This window comes from Dromiciops gliroides, chromosome 4 (assembly GCF_019393635.1).
Source record: "Dromiciops gliroides isolate mDroGli1 chromosome 4, mDroGli1.pri, whole genome shotgun sequence".
NCBI lineage: Eukaryota > Metazoa > Chordata > Mammalia > Microbiotheria > Microbiotheriidae > Dromiciops > Dromiciops gliroides.
The window spans coordinates 58,574,632-58,593,676 of NC_057864.1; the positions used below are offsets into that span (position 1 = coordinate 58,574,632).

Consider the following 19,045-nt stretch of genomic DNA (forward strand, 5'->3'; position numbering starts at 1 on the left):
CTCCCCTGGTACAGGAGGAAGTGACAGGTCTTCCTTTTTGGCTTCCCCAACTCTCCTGCCAAAGAAATCAATTGTCAGTGGCAAAAGGATGAGCCGGCAGGGAAGGAGTTAAGGCTGGATTTATCTGCCCTGCTCCATGGGAGGTTCTGAATTCCTGCCTCCAACTGAACTGCCAGGCAGCATAGGACACCTGCTAAATTTAGAGAGCTGTAAAGGCTTTCCTGTTGACAGTTGCCCTGCCTCTTGAAGAAGGCACTCTGGAGAGAGAGGTTCCACTCACCCGCTCCTGACCCAGAATACTCTTTTGCCAGCCTTCCTGGGGTCCCCCAGCACCTAAGTGAATGCTTTCCAGACAGCAGAAATACCAAGAGTTTGGGTGAGTGTTGTTTTCTCCTTTTTCCTTTGTCCCAGGACAGTCCCAGGGCCCACAAGTCTGAGTGGCCGCTTAGCCCATGTCAGGCCCCAACCGTACATTCCTGATGCCTGAGACCAGCTGTAGGGGATTTCAGATCCCTTTAATAGGAGGTGGGGGGAGGGCCAGACTCCCTCAGCAAAATATAGATATTGTCTGCCTTGGGCCTGACTGATGGAAGTGAAAGAGAATCAGCCGCTGGTGAACCAGTCCTCTCTAAGATTTTGGTCTAAATCAAAGGTGGTTGCCCCTGCAGGGACCCAGAGGCTCTGGAAATTCACACTGGGATGACAAGAAAGGTTTGGCTTCCTTACCTTGGGATGTCTCTTGGTCATTAACTTCCCCAGAATTATGAAAAGCAAATATCTCCCTTTTTGGTAAGGAGGAACCATGTTGCTCTTTCTTAAATTGGGTTATCCCTAGTTGGAGTGGCAGCATCTCCATCCAAAAAGGCCTCGGTGGCTCTAACATTGCCACCTTCCCCTTGAGGCAATGTGGTATTATGGAAAAGAGACCCCCATCATTCACTGACTTTGCCTCGATTTCCTCATCTGTGGAGTGGGGATATCAGTACTGCTACGTGATTGTTCAAAAGAAAGGGGTGCTATATAAATGTGGGGACAGTAAGAGGACTTGGTCTAAACCCTAACAGGATGTGGAATTGATTTTCTTTATTGTCTTGTGTGCCCATCCCACTCAGCCCCAAAGAGCATGGCTGCACTTTCTAGTGTCTTTATGGTTGCCCTGTTCTTGTTGCTAACTCCCTAATGGTCCTTCTTAACCACCTCCCTAGAATTTAACAGGTTGTCATGGCGACTAGCAATGATCCAGAGGAAGAGCAGGTTGTGCCGGATACAGAAGATGGAGCTGCTGATGTGAAGGCAGTGCAGGCCCGGTATCTCCGAAGCCCTTCTCCCAGCCAGTGAGTGTTCACTCAGTGCAATTCACAGCCTACCACACCCTCAGTTATACGAGAGAACCAGTGACAGGAGGGCAAATGAAGCCTGGGGCGTCCTGACCTCTCCTTCAGCCTTCACTTCAATATGAGGCCAGAGAGTAGTTATCTATACCCCCTAAGAAGGGATGAAGATGGGCAATTGGGGTGGCAGCAAGCAGACTAGATTCTAACACATGGGAACTGGAAGAAGTTGTCTATAAACTGACTATAGTTCTATTAGCAGTTCCCTCATGAGATTCTATAATAGCAGACAGTCCTAGTCTTGAGGAAAGAGCATGGAATGGGGTGCCGGGACACCTGGGTCCTTCTAGTCAAGACTTTGATGAGAACTGTGTGAACTCTGGCAAATTGCTTAACCAATATGAGCTTAGTTTTTACATCTATAAAATAAGAGAGGGGAGGAGAAAATGGAGGAGGATGGAGGCTATGATCTCCAAGGTCCCATCTAGCGATAAACGTCTGGGATTCAAAGAATCCCTAAACTCAAGTTGGAAAGAACTCAGAGGTCCATAGCACAGCATGGGAGTTCTCTCCATAGCACCCGTAAATAGTGGTCATTCAGCTTCTGCCTGAGGGCTTCCAGAATGGCTGAATTCACTGCTTCCTGGAGCACCTTATTCATTTTTTTTTTTTTGGAGAGTTCCAATGAATGATTTGAAGGATTTTCCTTCCACCAAGTTTAAATCTACCTCACTGTTAAAACAAAAACTTCAAATAATTAACCTAATTTCTACCCAACGTACCTAAGTTTTACCCTATGGTGTCAAGGGGGACAACTGGAATTTGCTTTTCTACAGGACAGTCTTTCAAATTCTTGAGGAAAGTAATCATATCGCTTTAAATCTTATGTTCTCTGGACCAGACATTCCCAATTCCTTCAGCTAATCCTCATAGGGTATGATCTTTTGTTCTCTCTCTCTCTCTCTCTCTCTGGTAATGAGGGTTAAGTGACTTGCCCAGGGTGACACAGCTAGTAAGCATCAAGTGTTTGAGGTCAGATTTGAACTCAGGTACTCCTGAATCCAGGGCCAGTGCTTTATCCACTGCACCACCTAGCTGCTCCTATGATCTTCTATTCTCTCAGGATTCTGCCTACCCTCCTCTAGCTAACCTATCCCATGCTAAAATGTGCCAAGTAAAACTAATCCTCCCAATATGGTCTGACAAGGGCAGAGTATGCAGTCAGGGTACCATTCTGTACACAATTAATGCAGTCTAAGATCATGTTCCTTTCCTTGGCTGCTTGTTACACTGTTCACTCACTTTGAGCTTGCAGTTCACTAAAAGCCCCAGATCTTTTTCACACAAACTTGCACTTTGTCTTCTTTGTGACTTAGCTCTCCATTACTATGTCTTTCCCCAGAGCTAAAACTAAGAAGTCTGGCCCCTGGGGAAATTCATTTGGGGCAAAATAGGCCAGAGTTGTATAAGGCACAACTTTCTGAATGGGTGAAGTAGACTGGGGACTGAGATCATGGAGACTGGAGAGGTTGAGAAAACAGGAGGCAAGGTGATTTGAAGGTGGCAGATATTGGAGAATTATTTGGGAGAGTGATCTGGTAGTCAAGAGTTAGGCAGATGGAGGAACTTTTAAAAATATAATATTTTATTTTCCCCCCAATTACATGTTAAAATGACTTTTTAACATTCATTTTCTTTCAAAAGTATTGAGTTCCAAATTCTATCCCTCCCTCCTTTCTGAGATGGTAATTAATCTGATATGGGTGATGCATGTGCAATCATGTAAAACTTTTCTATATTAGTCATTTTGTACAAGATGATTTGAAAAGAAAGGAAGGAAGGGAGGAAGGAAGAAAAAAAGAAAGAAAAATAGTGTGCTTCAATCTGTATTCATAGTATCAGTTCTTTCTCTGGAGATGGTTAGCATGTTTCATCATGAGTTCTTTGGGATTGTCTTGGATTGTATTGCTGCGAATAGCTAAGTCATTCATAGTTCTTCATTGTACAATATTGCTGTTAAAGGGTACAACATTCTCCTGGTTCTGTTCACTTCACTTTGCATCAGTACATGTAAATCTTTCCAGGTTTTTCTAAAAGGAAGATGGAGGTAATTTTAAAGGAGGAGAGGTCATTGCTGAGTGATGATATTGAAGGGAGGATCTGAGAGTGTCCAAAAGGAGCAAGGAGTAAGCCAATTCCTCCTCCTGACCCTGGTTATTAAAGTATAAGAGAGGAGTTGCCATCCTTTGAGAACATATTCAGAAATATGGAACCTTATGGAGAAACTTAAGTTTTAGAGAATACTAGGAAGACAGAAATAATGTGAGAAAAGTGGATCCAGGATTGTAGGATCATCACTTTAGGGCTAGAAGGGACCTTGGAAATCATATGGTACAGTAGTGCCAAACTTAAATAGAAACAGAGGCCACCAAACCACACCTGTGGGCCACATTTTTTCTGCTGAATCACAACAGAGGAAAGATCTGGAGGATACAGAGGAAAAGGAGGGCAGAGGAATAGGGCTGAGTTCCTTCTGTGGATAGGGTGGTACCCAAGTCTTTGAGGACCTATGCAGCCAATAGTTAGCCACCTTTGTTGCAGTTGCCTCCCCTTTCCCAATCCCAGCCTCCACAGCTGATTCCACACTAATCCCTTAAAATGAGTGCCTGGGTGAGGTGGCTCATGGGGTGGAATGTGTGGAACAGTACACTCAAAGCATCACAAGTGGACAGAGTCAGGGGAGGAATCATAATCCCCGATGCATTGGCATCTGGGCATACCCTGAGTTGCCCTCTGCTAGTTCTGTCTATGCATGTCTCCACCCCATGGAGGCTGGGAGAATTATCTGGGTACCTGCTGAAAGGTGGGGAGAAGCTCCTGTGACTTGTACAATCACAGCCCTTTGAACAAATGGGTGCTGAAGTGTCTTCTTTTAAAATCAAGGTGTCCTGTTCCCTTTTGGTAAATCTTTCCTATTAGAGAGGGGATCTATCTCCCCCCTCTAATATTTCAGTATGTACATGTGTTGCACTCCTGTGAAACATACACTTTCATGTGGTCAGAAAATAAGCTTCAGGGCCAGGAAGATTTGGGTTCCAATCCTACCTCTGACTCATAATGGCTGTGTGAGACCTAGATAAGTCCCTTTACCTCCTGGTACTTCAACCATCTCTCTAAGGATATAATCTGCAAAGTTGTTGCTGGTGAGTGTTGGTAGAGAGAGGGTTTTGTTTTGTTTTGTTTTGTTTTGGGGGGGAACAGTTGCCTATAACAAAGAATGCAATGGTGTGGACCTTTAGTTGACTCCAAGAGGTTGTGGCCTGCTGTGTCAGAGGCAGGATTTGAACCCAGGCTCTTCTGCTTCTGAGTTTCTCTCTGCTCTGCCAAATACACAGACGTGTGCACAGCACATATAGATACCCATTTGGAAGTCATTATTTGAAGTATGCAGGATCGACTCATCTACAAATCACCAAATATCTCTTCTCTCTCACCTCTAGCTGGTGTAGGAAATGATACCATTAGTTAGCCAGTCATCCCTTTATTCAGTCAGTGGTTTCTTTAAACGTACTCCCAAGGGGACCAGCACATTAAATCCCAAGCACCTTCATGTGAATCACTGTATCATAACACTTTCTTCCTGATGGGCAGCCATTAACCTGAATCATCTCATCCATCGTGCAGAGAACTTTAGGCCAACCTGGGAAGAGGGGGTGGGGACACTGGGGAAAGCAAAAAGAGGGTTGTCAGGTCACCAAAAGGAGGACAGAGAAGACAAACACTGCTTATTTAACAATTCTGTCCAGAGATCTCCCTGTCAAGAGTGTTTTAAGCTATTCCTTTAGTGTAAATATTTTTCTAGGATATTTTCCAAAGCAAGTCTTCAGGCCCCTGAATTAGTTACTGCCACTTCTCCCAGGTCCCCTTGGCAGACCTATTCACAAATCTCACTTTGACAGATCCATGTAATGATGATGGTGGTGATTATAATGATGATGATAAGAAGAGGTGTGTTTATATAGCATGTTTTGCAAGTCTCTCTCTCTCTCTCTCTCTCTCTCTCTCTCTCTATATATATATATATATATATATATATATATATATATATATATATATATATATTCTCTGAGACAGGTAACTATTATTATTCCCATTTCATAGACAAGAAAATTGAAGCACAGGCTAGGTGACTTGCCCAGGATCACAAAACTACTAAGTGTCTGAGATGGGATTTTAGGCCCTCCTGACTCTTAACATTATGCCCTATCCATTGCACTATTTAGCTCCCAAAATGCTACATCTTCAGTGTTTTCTAAAGATGTGACCGGCTTTCAAAAGCTACCTTTTCTAGACGTTCTCTAGAAATATCTAGAAGCAGCTGGTGGTACAGTGGATAGGACCCTGAGCCTAGGATCAGGAATCTGAGTTTAAATCTGGCCCCAGACACTTACTAGCTGTATGACTTTGAGCAAGTACTCACTTAACCACTGTTTGCCTCAGTTTCCTCAACTGTAAAATCTGGGTAATAATAGTACCTTTCTCAAAGGGTAGTTATAAAGATCAAATGAGCTAATACTTGTTTTTAAAAAAAAAACAACTAGCACAGGGCCTAGAGCATAGTAGGAATTATATAAATGCCTATTCCTTTCCTTTAGGGTCTTCCATTGCTTTGTATACTGGGTTCTCAACTCTAGGAATTTGTTTTATGATATTGACACTTAACATGGTGATCTTAAAATAATTTGTAATAACATCCTTTGTTTTTACATTTAAACTTCTTTCTTTCCCTAGCCAGGAAGCTATCCCTTATAACACAGAATTTTTAAAAAGAGAACAAAATGCAGCTGAACAAAGCTAATAAACATCTCAACTGAGTATGACAGTATAAGCACCTTTCCACGCATATAGACCCCCACCTTAGCCAACAAGGGAGTGAGATGCATTTTCTTATCTCTTTGCTGGGTATAAGCTAGGTCATTTTTTTTTTTTTTTAGTGAGGCAATTGGGGTTAAGTGACTTGCCCAGGGTCACACAGCTAGTAAGTGTTAAGTGTCTGAGGCCAGATTTGAACTCAGGTACTCCTGATTCCAGGGCCAGTGCTCTATCCCCTACGCCACCTAGCTGCCCCAAGCTAGGTCATTTTAATAACATGGCATTCAGTTTTGGATCTTTTGTTCTTTCCAATTATATTGTTGTAGCCATTGTTTATATGGTCCTGCTTTCTTAATTTTGCATCAGTTCATGTAAGTCTTACCATGCTGCTCTGAATTCTTCATGGTTATATTTTCTTATAGTGTGTGTGGTAACATTATCCTTGTTACACCACAAATTGTTTAGTCATTTCCCTGATTTATTAGCGTCTACTTTGTTTCTACTTCTTTGCAACAACAAATGTGCCACTATGAATATCTTGGCAATAGGACATTTTGTTCTGTATTTGACTTCTTTGGGGTGTATGTTTAGCAGCAGAAGCTGTGTGTGAAAGGATGTGGATGCTTTAGTCACTTTCCTAACATAATTTGAAATTGATTTCTATAATGGCTGGATTATTTCACATTCTATCAATTGTACTTGAGTGTGCCTTTTGCTCCACAATCCCGCCAATATTGGCTATTCCTGTCTTTTGTCAATTTTGCAAATTTGCTGAGCATGAGGTGAAGCTTCAGAGTTGTTTTTATATGCATTTCTTTTATGATTAGTGCTTTCAGGCAGTCTTTTATATTGTTGTCAAAAGTCTGCAAGGCTTCTTTTGCGAAATGTTTGTTCATGTCCTTTTCCAACTTATCAATTGGAAAATGGTTCATGGTCTTTTGTTTATCTGTGTTTCTTGCCTATATATCAAGGCAATCAGACACTTAAAGATATTTGATGCAAAGTATCATCACCAATCGACAGCTTCTCTTCTTATCCTAGGTGCATTGATTTTATTCATTCACACAAAAAGCTTTTAATTTATGAAATTTAAATATTTTAATTTTCTGTGATTGCCTCTACTGCCATGATGAGGATTCATTAAAACAAAACAAAATAATGAAGCTTTATTTCCTTGTCCCTTTTCATGATGATCCTTTTAAGATCTCAAAGATATGGAATCTACCCATATATCACAGGATAATTGTGAAGTTCAAATAATATATCATACATCAATTACTTGAAAGATTTTAAAGTGTCTAATAAAGCACGATAAGTAGTTAATTTGGGGGTTGTAATGGTCCTTTTAGAGGTCATTTAGCTCATTCCCTTGCCTTTAGATAGAGATGTCTAAGTTACCTCGGACAATTGAGAACCTATGATATTTTTAAAGACCTTCAGAGAAAGAGATCCTACAACCAATATCTTTCAGTAACTTACAATGTTAAGAAATTCTTTTTATCTAACATAAGTCCTTCAAGCTGCAGTTTAAACCCATTTCCTCTTATTCTGTCCTCAGTGGAGATTAAAACCAGCTGGTCATTGCCCTCTGCCTAAGAGCCTTTCCTCTACTTGAAGACTTATTAAATCTCCCACTAGCCTTCTCTTGTCCAGGCTGAATGATTCTTTTCCCCTTACTCTTGCTTCATAGGTCTTATTTCCCAACTCTTTAATCATCTTTATGCCTTTTAGAACTCTGAACCATCTCCAACTTCTCTACATTCATCTTTAGTTGGAAAGGAATCAAGTAAAGGGTCATCAGACCACAGCTGAAGGATAATAGAAGGTTTATCTCACTTTTTTGCACACCCCAATATTGTGGATGCTTTTAAAATATAAAATTGCAAAACCCTGCTGACTTTGACTCCTGGATATTTTTCTGTGTAGCAAAAAAAAAAAAAAAAAAAATCCCAACTCTCACTCCCATCGATAAGTTGTGTCTCCGGGATGCAGCTGCTAGATTCCTGCAGGGTTCTATTGCTTGACCTTAAATGTTTGGAGCTGGGATTTTGTGCTAGAGCTTGTGAGCCCCCACCAGTGGCTTCTCCCTATGATTATCAATGAGTCGGCCAAACAATTAGCTTTTAGTGGAAGGTATTTACTAAAGTGGTATGGGAAAAACAATCAGTATAAAACAATCCCCCAAAAGTCTGTGATACTCTCATATAAGAACATATGAAATCTAGGGTAAAGTGGGCTCAATCTTGGAGCACATGTGGCAAAGGAGTAACTGACAGCATTGGGAGGTCTTTTTGCTGGAGTCCTCACAATGTTGTCTGTGGGAATGCTCCCCATCTCACACCTCTGGGCTCTTTCCAAAGCCTTGAATCTATGTCCATTCTGTCCTTGGTACCCAATGTACATACTGCCTTCAGTTACTAGAATCCTGATGTAAAGATAAGAGGTCCAACATTCTTCCTATCTCCAAAGCTCATAAAATCGAGGTGAGGGTCCTGCTCTTTCCCATCCTATCCCAATCAATTCTTTCTCAGGGGTTTAGCTGAAATTATCCTCTCTACTTCCAGGCACTGAAAGATCTGATTTCAACCCAATGTGAACAGACTTCCTGTCACAAATAGGGAGGCATCCACGTCTATTCATGCCTGATGAATAATTGAGATGTATTTTCATCAGACAAATGTGTCAGGGTTGTAGCTCTTATCACTTACTTTAAATGAGGTTTGGTGATTTGATTGATTTACTTAACGGACCTCCACTCTAACATCTGCATTGACAGTTTTTCCCCACTCTCTCCAAGGGTGCTACTAGCACATCCTTACTAAATTTTATTCTCTTGGTTCCTGACAGTTTCTCCAATTTACACTGGCCAGTTCCAAGTCAACCTTCTAAAGTATTGGCTACAACCCCTTCTCCTGTATACTCCACCCTGGCATCATTGTCCAAGTAAAAAGTACATCTTCTAATCTGGTCTCCAGGCCATTGCCTCTGCCCAGTTAGGTCATAGTATCCTTGAAGGAAGAGATAGTGCCTTGCACACCTGTTCTTTCCTCCACAATACCTACCATGGTGTCCTACACATAGTAGTTCTCTGTAAATACAAACTGAGTTGAAGAGGAAAAAAAATTCAAGAATGCTAAATAGGGCAAGACTTTAGAGGTGGAAGGGACCTTAAAAGCCATTGTTTCTAACTTCTTCATTTTACAGGTGAGGAAACTTCACAGAGAGGTGAAGTTACTTGCCCAGGGTCACACAACTGACATTATTTAGTGTTTTATATTCTTCAAAGAATTTTGCTCATGTTGTATCACTTGGGCCTGTTAATGACCCCTTGAAGAAGGTGCTATAGGTACCATTATCCTCATTTTACACACAAGGGGACTTAAGTGACTTACACATGGTCTTCCCATGAGTGTCAAAAGTTGAGTTCAGGTCCTCTTTTCTCCAAATCTACCTCTCCACCTTGCAACTGTCTGGGTCATGGCTGCTCAGATCCCTCAAGTAAGACAGCCAGTTGTTAATACTTCATACTCTCCACCCTTTGGGCTGTTTTCTTGACCTCCCTACATATTAAACTCCCTTTAGATACCCAGGGGGGTATATTCTCTCCTTCTTGGGACATTAAATGGCACTTAGCTCTGACTCTGTTGATTCCTACCACATTACTCCTTTCAAGATGGGGTCCTGACCCCAAAACCTGTGATTTCATGATCTGGGAAAGACCCCTTATTTCTTTCCCCTCTCTGCTTTCCCTGCCTCACTTGAAATTCCATCCTTAGAGTTTTATTTCTTTAACTTAATATTCTTCACCTTGTTCAAATGAAGCTAACTATAAAAGGTAGCCACTTCAACATTGCAATCATTCATTTACACCTTTATGTGAATGAAAAATGACTCATTATGGTATGAAGAGAAACAAAGGCTGTGCCCACTGAGCATTAGCTCTGGCAGCTTCCAATGCAAAGGCTCTAAGTTGGTTGGGACAACAGACTGAGTCTGTTTTCTTAGGACCCCTCTAACTAAAGACTACAAAGTCTTATCAGCAGGAGATTAGCCAGTTATTTAGCCACAGGAACCCATGAAGCAAAGAAAAATACAAAAAGGACCCCTGTGTGGGGCTCCTCTGCTCTAGTGTTGATGATAGAGTAGGAGAAAAGTGGGTAGAGACTGCTAAGTCACACCATTTCTAGATTGCCTATAAACTTTATACTATTAATTATTTTCACCTATATATTAGTTATACCTGTAACCATTGGCACTCTAAGTGTGATCTCTTTTCCCAAGGACCAAAGAGTTTTCATGCTCCTGGAACAACTAAATTGCATCAATCTTGATGTTCTTGCTATAAATGAAACCAGGAGACATGAGGAAATTGCAGATAAAAGCAAAGATGAGCCACAGGTTATTCTTGCAGAGCCAAGTAAGGGAGTTGGTAGAGGTGATTTTATCATGTACTCAAAGGTAACAAGAAACATCATTTCTGGGGGCATTTGCTCATCTCTTATTGCACTTTCATTACAAATATTTGCACAAAGCACCCCCATGAGAATAACTGCAGTTTAGGAACCAGCAATTGTTACAGGGGATTAAAAAGTAGAGGCATTCTATAAAGTACTTCATAAAGATCCTCCAGATTAAATCCAAGGGAGTGTGTGGCCTTGGAGTCAGGATCAAATAAATGGGTTCAAGGCCTGCCTTAGGCACATATTGACAAGTCACTAATTTATCAGTGCAATCAGTCGGTTCTCTAAAACTCTGAGCTGCAGAGGAGTTGCTAATCTGTGTGCCTGAAGGGAGTTTCCAGGAGAGTTCCCCACGATGATGAAATCACAGGACCATCAACAAGTATTCATTAAGTGTTTACTCCTCACCAAGCACTGCCAGGCACATACAAAGACAAAGGCAAAACAGGCCCTGCCTTCAAGGAGTTTACCTCCTAAGAGGGGAGACTGACTACACATACCTGTAGAGATATATACAAAGCAGATAGGAGATAATCTTTATAGGGGCAGCTGGAGACAAGGCAGGGGAGGGACCAGGAAAGGCCTCATGAAGAAATTTACCCAACTTGCTCAATGGTATCAACAAATGGCTGTCTTCCTCTTCCTCTTCCTCTTCCTCTTCCTCTTCCTCTTCCTCTTCTTCTTCAGTGACCACTGAATCCACACTGACGACCCTTTAATATTCCGACCTCAAATCTATCAGATTTACTCTTAAGAATTAGGACTAAGGGGGCAGCTAGGTGGCGCAGTGGATAGAGCACTGACCCTAGAGTCAGGAGGACCTGAGTTCAAGTCCGACCTCAGACACTTGACACTTACTAGCTGTGTGACCCTAGGCAAGTTACTTAACCCCAATTGCCTCACCAAAAAAAGAAAGAAAGAAAGAAAAAAAAAGGGATGCCTGAGCTGAGACTTGAGAAACAAAGGAGACCCTACCCCTGTCTCCCCACCTCCCACCAAAAATTTTGATACCCAGTGACTTCAAAGCAAAGGTGGAAATGGGCAAGGATAGTGAAAAATCTGTTGGAAAATAGGGTTCAGGAATAAGCAATGAGAAAGGCTTTGACCTCTTAGACTGCCCAGAAGCTTCATTATACACTGAGGGGGTGGCCCAGCTTTGAAGTCATGGAAGGATCTACTCTTAAAGTATAGAAAGGAAGAAAACATACCAAAACCAAAGGGAAAAAAATCTTGGATCTCACTTTTACCAAGGAAAGATGACCTTAGAGATCATCAATCCTTACTGAGCCAGACTGATAGAAAATGGATTTAATAAGAGATTATTTTATGTCAGGCATGATGCTAATCACTAGTCTATAAATACAAGTAAGCTAACAAAATCCTCATTCGGAAGGAGCTTATATTCTAATTTGTTGTTGTTGAGTTATTTCAGTTGCATCTGACTCTCTGGGACCTCATTTGGGGTTTTCTTGGCAAAGATACTGGAGTGATTTGCAGTTTCCCTCTTCCAGATCATTTTACAGACAAGAAACTGAGGCAAACGGGTTAAGTGACTTGCCCAGCTAGTAAGGGTCTGAGGCCAGCTTTGAATTCAGGTCTTCTTGACTCCAGGGCTGGTGCTCTATCCACTGTGACACTTAGCTACTTATATTCTAATGAGGGAAGACTATACATAAAGGGGATCTGTAAAAGGGTGGGGACATATAGGTGGTATGGAGGCTTGGGCCTTGGCAAAATAAGGCAAAGGCTGACCTGTCAGAGCCAAGTAACCCAAAGTCAGAGTCCAAGTTACCAGAGGAGAGGAGGAGATAAGTCAAGTAGAGGTAGAATTGTCTGGAAGTAGCCTGAATGAGAGAGAGAGAGAGAGAGAGAGAGAGAGAGAGAGAGAGAGAGAGAGAGAGAGAGAGAGAGGATGGGTGGATGAATGAAAAAACATTTATTAAGTGCTCATTCCATACTAAGTACTGTTCTGTGTGCTGGAGCTACAAATACAAAAACAAAGACAGACCCTGTCCTCAGGAAGCTTATATTTTGCACAGATAGAGGAAGTGATAGTCAAAGGGGAGCCCTGTGGTCTGGAGAGTTATAAGGATGCCTACTTTCTCCACTATATAACACTTTTATGAGAATAATCTGCACATACATTGAAGACACCTTTGATGAGGGTATTAGAAGGCAGGCTTTCTCAAGTGATATTCCATAGACCATATCTTGCTGTCACACATATGATTGAAAGATGTAATGTAAGATCCTGTGCTTATTGTTTCTTACCTATGAGGAAAAGCATTTTATTTAGTAGAACAAAAGGCTGCCTTGAAGAGTCCCCTCCAACAAGGTGTCTTCCTGGCATACGTCAAAATTATACAAGATTCCTTGAAGGATAAAACAACAGAGAGGGCTTTCTTCAACAATCCTCCATTTTTCTTTATATACCTAGAAGTTACACCATGCCTGACCCAGAGTAGGCACTTAATAAATGATTGTTGACTGATCAACTGAGGATTAATTGCAAGAAAGACATAGAAAAGGGACGCATATGCTTGCCAAAGGTGTTCACCACTGTCATGGAGGAAATCCATTCAGAGTCCAAGTTCAGGAGGGATTCTCTAGAGATGAACTCAAGATCCAGATGAGATATTTGAATATTATTATATGTCTGAATTGTAGAACACTACAGAGTTTAAGAAGTGAAACGATCACCGAAACAAAGGGCAATGGGGAATCATGTGGCCCCATCTACACGGTATACAATACAAACAAGAGATTATGAAGAGGCAGACTCTAGGATGTCATCAAAAAAAATGTATAAGCAACCCCCCCACACACACACACACACAAAGATCTGCTCATTATGTGGCAAAATCATTGGATAACTGATGGATTGTGTTGAAAGAGAGTAAGGAAGATTCCCCAGCACATTAGATGGACCCACTGTAGTGAATTTCTGAAAGGGCATGAGTAAGAGTCACAGAGGATGAGTGACTATGGACAGGTTGAGACCTGTATCAGTGGAGGAAATGCCCACATCAATGAAATTATAGAGCCATTTTAATAGTTGAATGAATAAAGTATCACAGGACTAAATGGTATTCAATTTTGGAGTGTCCTCAGAAGCATCTAATCCTACTTATTTTTTGTTTTGTTTTGTTTTGTTTTTTTAGCGAGGCAATTGGGGTTAAGTGACTTGCCCAGGGTCACACAGCTACTAAGTTTTAAGTGTCTGAGACCGGATTTGAACTCAGGTACTCCTGACTCCAGGGCCAGTGCTCTATCCACTGTGCCACCTAGCTGCCCCATAATCCTACTTATAATTGAATAAAAACCTCTTCTATCACATACCTGACAAATTGTCATCTAATTTTTGAAAAATAAACTCTTCTACTTACTTCAAAAAGTCAACCTCATAGGTACTAAATGGGGCCCACTGATATTTCTCTGATAAAGATCTGGGAGTTTTAGCAGATAATTAACTAAATAGGAATCATTCACATACATCATCACAGACAAGAAAAATAATATAAACATATGCTCCATGCAGAATTGCAGAGCATCTAGGAAATGGAGAGATAATAACTTCATTATATTGAGCCCCAGTCAGGACACATCTCTAGTTTTGTGTTCAGTTCTTGTCACCACATTTCTGGAAGAACACAAATAGGCTGGAAGCCATCCAGAAGGGTAATTGTGATAGGGAGAGTACCTTGAGTTCCTGTTATGTGAAGATGAATTAAGAAACTTCACATGTGCTAGGTAGATAGGCAAGTCATTTAAACTTTTTGAACCTCAGTTTCTTATTCTATAGAATGGAGGTGGTAATACTTATATTACCTTCCTTTCCTTGTTGCTGTAAAGAAAGCACTTTGTAATCTATAAATGATGTCTGAATCTCCCTCAAGTTCCTAGCTGAGGGCATTGCACCTAAACAAGGAAATAATTTCAAATGAATGTCTAATTAATTTACCTTTTACCTTTCCTTGGTTCCTTTTTCTTTTCCATAGGGACTTTTCAAGCATTTTCCTATGCCTGCTGAAATCTATTATCTTACATATCCTTATTTGTAGTTTGCTGACTTTTGTCTGCTACTGAACATTTTGGTGCTGCCTTCTTCAAAGCAGACTTCCACATCTTCATAGGTTTTATCCACTTCCTTTTTTGCAAGTGCCAAACTAAGAAGGGCACCAAGATAACAATGATGATTAATAAATAACAATAACAACATAAGTGACATTTATGGAGTGTTTCAAAGTTTAGAAAGGGCTCTACATACATTATCTCACTTGATCCTCACAAGAACCCTGTAAGGTAGGTACTCTGTCTACTTTTCCAACCAGATAGCTGCCTCTGGTATTCTCTAAGTCAGGCAGCTGGGTGGCACAGTGGATAGAGCACTGGCCCTGAAGTTGTGTGTGGGGGGACCTGAGTTCAAATCTCACCTAAGACACTTACTAGCTGTGTGACCCTGGGCAAGTCACTTAACTCCAATTGCCTTAAACATCTGGGGCCATTTACAGTCATCCTGATAATATATCTTGTCACTGGATCCAGATGGCTCTGAAGGAGAGGGTGAGGCTGATGACTTTGCACAGCCCTCCCTCACTTAAATCCAAATCATTGTGAGTCATGATATATGTCATGGTCCCCTTCTAGAACGAAGGACAAACAACAACAATCTCTACGTCAAATCAACAAGAATTTATTACGTTCCTATACTGTGTTAGAAACTGTGCCAAGCTCCAGGCACTTTGAGAATTATGTTTACTAGTGTGCCAGCTGATGTGATTTGCATTCCAATAGGTGTCTGAGGTAAGCCCCCAGTGCTACCATGTTCTGTAATTTGCCCATGTAGCACAGATGCAGTCTTACTCTCTTCGGTCCCTCTTCCTATGACTGACTCACTCACCCCAACCTGCACTCATTGAAGCATGTTAGAGAGGTTCACCAAAAGGGGAGACATGTCTATTACTCATACTCCTACTACTCATTACTGTAGCTCCAGAGCCCCCTCTGGTGTGCTTCCTATTTATACAAATGAGTCACAATGACACCATTCACTTTTGAACATGATACATTAACCAAGAAGGCAAAAGTATAAATAATCAAATTATAACAATTCCCCCATAAACCTAATCACACTATCTTACTAATACACAACAATGCCAGCAGGAGGGGAGGGAAGGTGAGAGGAGGGGAGGAAAGGGGAGGGAAGTGAATACATACTTACAAAAACCTAGCTGTGAGGAACAGAAGTAGAGAATTTCCTGTGCCTGGGCTGATCCATACATACAATTTTTCCTTTGCCACCAAGCAGTACTTTGATTTGTAGGTTCTCAGCTATCTTCTTCCAAACCCTCAGAACAGTTGTATGCAAATGAGCTATAAAATACTGCAGTCACCCCCCACTTTTAACCAGGACTTGGGGACCTTGCTTTAACTCATCTCCTCATAAATAGTCTGTGGTTTTCCTAAAGCACTTATATCTGAGAGGCTGTTTCCCTTAGGCTGCCCTCCCTCAGTGTTTCTCACACAAATGCATTCTTTAGTCCCTTTTATAAGTGGGATGTCCACATTAAAAAAAGGAGGAGGACCTATGATGCCAGTATTGGCATTTAATTTAACAAAAATCATCCCTACCAATATTCTGCTCTTGGTGAAAACTAGCATGGCCAGCCTTCCCTGTCCTAGGTCTTCTTTCCTGTTTGATCTTTTATTTCAAATTCAAGCCTTTCTGAGGGCAGCTAGGTGGAGCAGTGGATAGAGCACTGGCCCTGAAGTCAGGAGGACCTGAGTTCAAATCCAGCCTCAGACACTTGACACTTGCTAGCTGGGTGACCCTGGGCAAGTCACTTAACCCTCATTGCCCAACCAAAAAACCAAAACCAAAAATCAAATTCAAGCCTTTCTATCTGCTGGTTCTTCTGTTTCCCAGTTCTAAAAATAATTGTATATACTTTCCTGATTCTCTCTTGTCATGCCCATCTTTCTTGATTAGGTCAAGCCCTTTCAGTTCTTCCTTCCAGGTTTTGTTACACCCTATAACATCTCAATTGAACTTCTAGTACCTCCTTTGTATTGAGCATCCTTGCTTTGTATAAACAGTATGGGTAAACTGGGTAGTCTCTTTTTCTCCTTTTTTCTTACTTTTCCTCATACCTTATCATGAGCTCTTATTCTATTTGAAAGTTAAGGGGTTTTTGTCCTACTGCACATTATTCACACCTAAGGTATCTCTTTTCTTCTTTCCCCAATGCCCTTTTTACTAGATCTAATAAACCCATCCTGCTATAGAACAATTGTTTTGTTACTGGGTTTGTCTCCCTCCAAATGGTAGATGACTCCTGGTACATTGGTAATTTATAACTGAAGCTTGAAACTGGGTAATGTCAGTAAGCCAATCTCAGCTTTTATCAGGACCTACAGGTAAGGAGCAAAATGTTCTGTACCTACTTCTCAACATAAGCCAACTCATCAAAGTACTAACTTCCCAAACACAAGTCTGATATTGACCAGTTAGGGTTTGTGGGGGGGGAGGGGGGAAACCAAACATCTGATTTCATGGATTTAATGAAATTTCTACTGAGGAAACTCCTTTAACAATGAAGATCAGCAGCTGTTGTACAACTTCTAGGCTTAGGGAATTGCCCAGAGGCACTGAGAGTTTTTGTCACTTGTTCAGGGTTACTCAGCTGATATGTGTCAGGGGTAGTCCTTGGACCCAGGCCTTTTACTGACTTGACTCTAAGGTCATCTCTACACATTCATTTTGAAATTATATGTATGGCAAAATTGGTTATGGATTACTACACAGCTTATGTTTATATCTTTCGGTTCAAAATTTTAATTTAAATTCTCTCAATATTTTAAACAAACTTAGAGCAGGCACTCATGCCCATATATTTGCAATGTATAATTAAAAAACAAAATGAAGCCTAAAGTAAGAGGATCATTATCAAAAATGAAGAAATTGCTAAGATTTCTGTTGATAATCAGACAAATGTTATAATCACAGGACCCCATCAATACTGAGTTTTAATATCCTTTAGGTAAGATTCTTATCAATTCAATTCAACCAACACTTTACTAAGGGTTTATTGTGTACAAATCACTATGCTAGGGAGACAAAAATGAATAAATGACAATTCCTGCCCTTGAGATGCTTGCATTCACTATGCCTAACACAAATGTCCTCCACCCCTAGGTACTCCATGGTTTCAGATGCTGAAACAGAGAGTATTTTCATGGATCCCATTCACCTGTCATCAGCTGTTGCTGCCAAGCAGATCATCAATGAAGGTAATGAAATCAGAACTTAGGTAGAAGGAGGTGAAGAAGATTGAAGGTTCCTGGAGAGGCTCACATTTTTTTTTTTTGATGAGGCAATTGGGGTTAAGTGACTTGCCCAGTCACTTAAGTGTCTGAAGTCGGATTTGAACTCAGGTCCTCCTGACTCCAGGGCCGGTGCTGTATCCACTGCGCCACCTAGCTGCCCCAAGGATCACATTTTAAGCACATAGAATTTTAAAGTTGGGAAGAGACCTCAGAAGTCGGATCATCTAGTCCAAACCAAACCTGAATTTGAAGCATCAATTCTCCTCTCTATGACTCCCCCTTCCTACCATTTTCATCCACCCTCTGCTTGAAAACCTTCCTGAGGTGGCACATTCTATTTCTAATCATGGCCAGGACTTTCCTCAAATTGACTGGAAATATGCCATACTGTAACTTATACTCCTCGGTCCTACACTTGGCCTCTGAGGCCCAGGATGAGTCATCTTCCACATGGCAACCTTGTAGATATTTGAAAGTGGATATTGTGTTTGTTTGTAGGTGGTATTTGTTTGTTTGTTTGTTTTTGTGGGGAAATGAGAGTTAAGTTACTTGCCCAGGGTCACACAGCTAGTAAGTGTCAAGTGTCTGAGGTCAGATTTGAACTCAGGTCTTCCTGAATCCAGGGCCAGTACTTTATCCACAGCGCCACCTAGCTACCCCCCAAAAATGGCTATTGTGATCCCTGCTCACTGACCAAGGGTTTTACTTTCTTATCTAAAGAATATCTCCAGTTTCTCCAACTGATATTTGTTATACATGTTCACTTTATGATCTCATCAGTTCCTATGAGTTCTATTATCATCTCTCTGCAGGTATTTCCCAGATCTATTTATCCATTCCTGTAGTCTAATACTATATCACCAACTGCTATTAGACTTTTTGAACTGGACTTCCCAGAGACATTTCAAACATACCCAACACAGAACTCATTCTCTCCATTCCCCACAAATTTATCCCTCTTCTAAATTTCCTTATCACAGTTAAAGGCACCCCCATCTTCCCAGTCACCCTAACTCATGATCTTGGTGTTATCTTCAACTCCTCTTTCCCTCACTC

At 41.2% G+C, this 19,045-nt stretch overlaps 1 protein-coding gene across 2 annotated transcripts in view; it reads left to right on the forward strand.

The window, feature by feature from the left end:
* The first annotated feature begins 229 nt into the window (after nucleotides 1-229).
* Nucleotides 230-19,045, forward strand: part of STYXL2 (serine/threonine/tyrosine interacting like 2) — a 32,604-nt gene continuing 13,788 nt past the window's right edge. The window contains exons 1-3 of one of the 2 annotated variants that reach the window (XM_043999533.1): nucleotides 230-376; nucleotides 1,195-1,334; nucleotides 17,859-17,953. In XM_043999533.1, the coding sequence (XP_043855468.1) occupies nucleotides 1,222-1,334; nucleotides 17,859-17,953 (208 nt within the window). In that variant the 5' untranslated portion in view covers nucleotides 230-376; nucleotides 1,195-1,221. The remainder of the gene's footprint in view (nucleotides 377-1,194; nucleotides 1,335-17,858; nucleotides 17,954-19,045) is intronic. The other variant, XM_043999534.1, reaches the window with a different exon arrangement.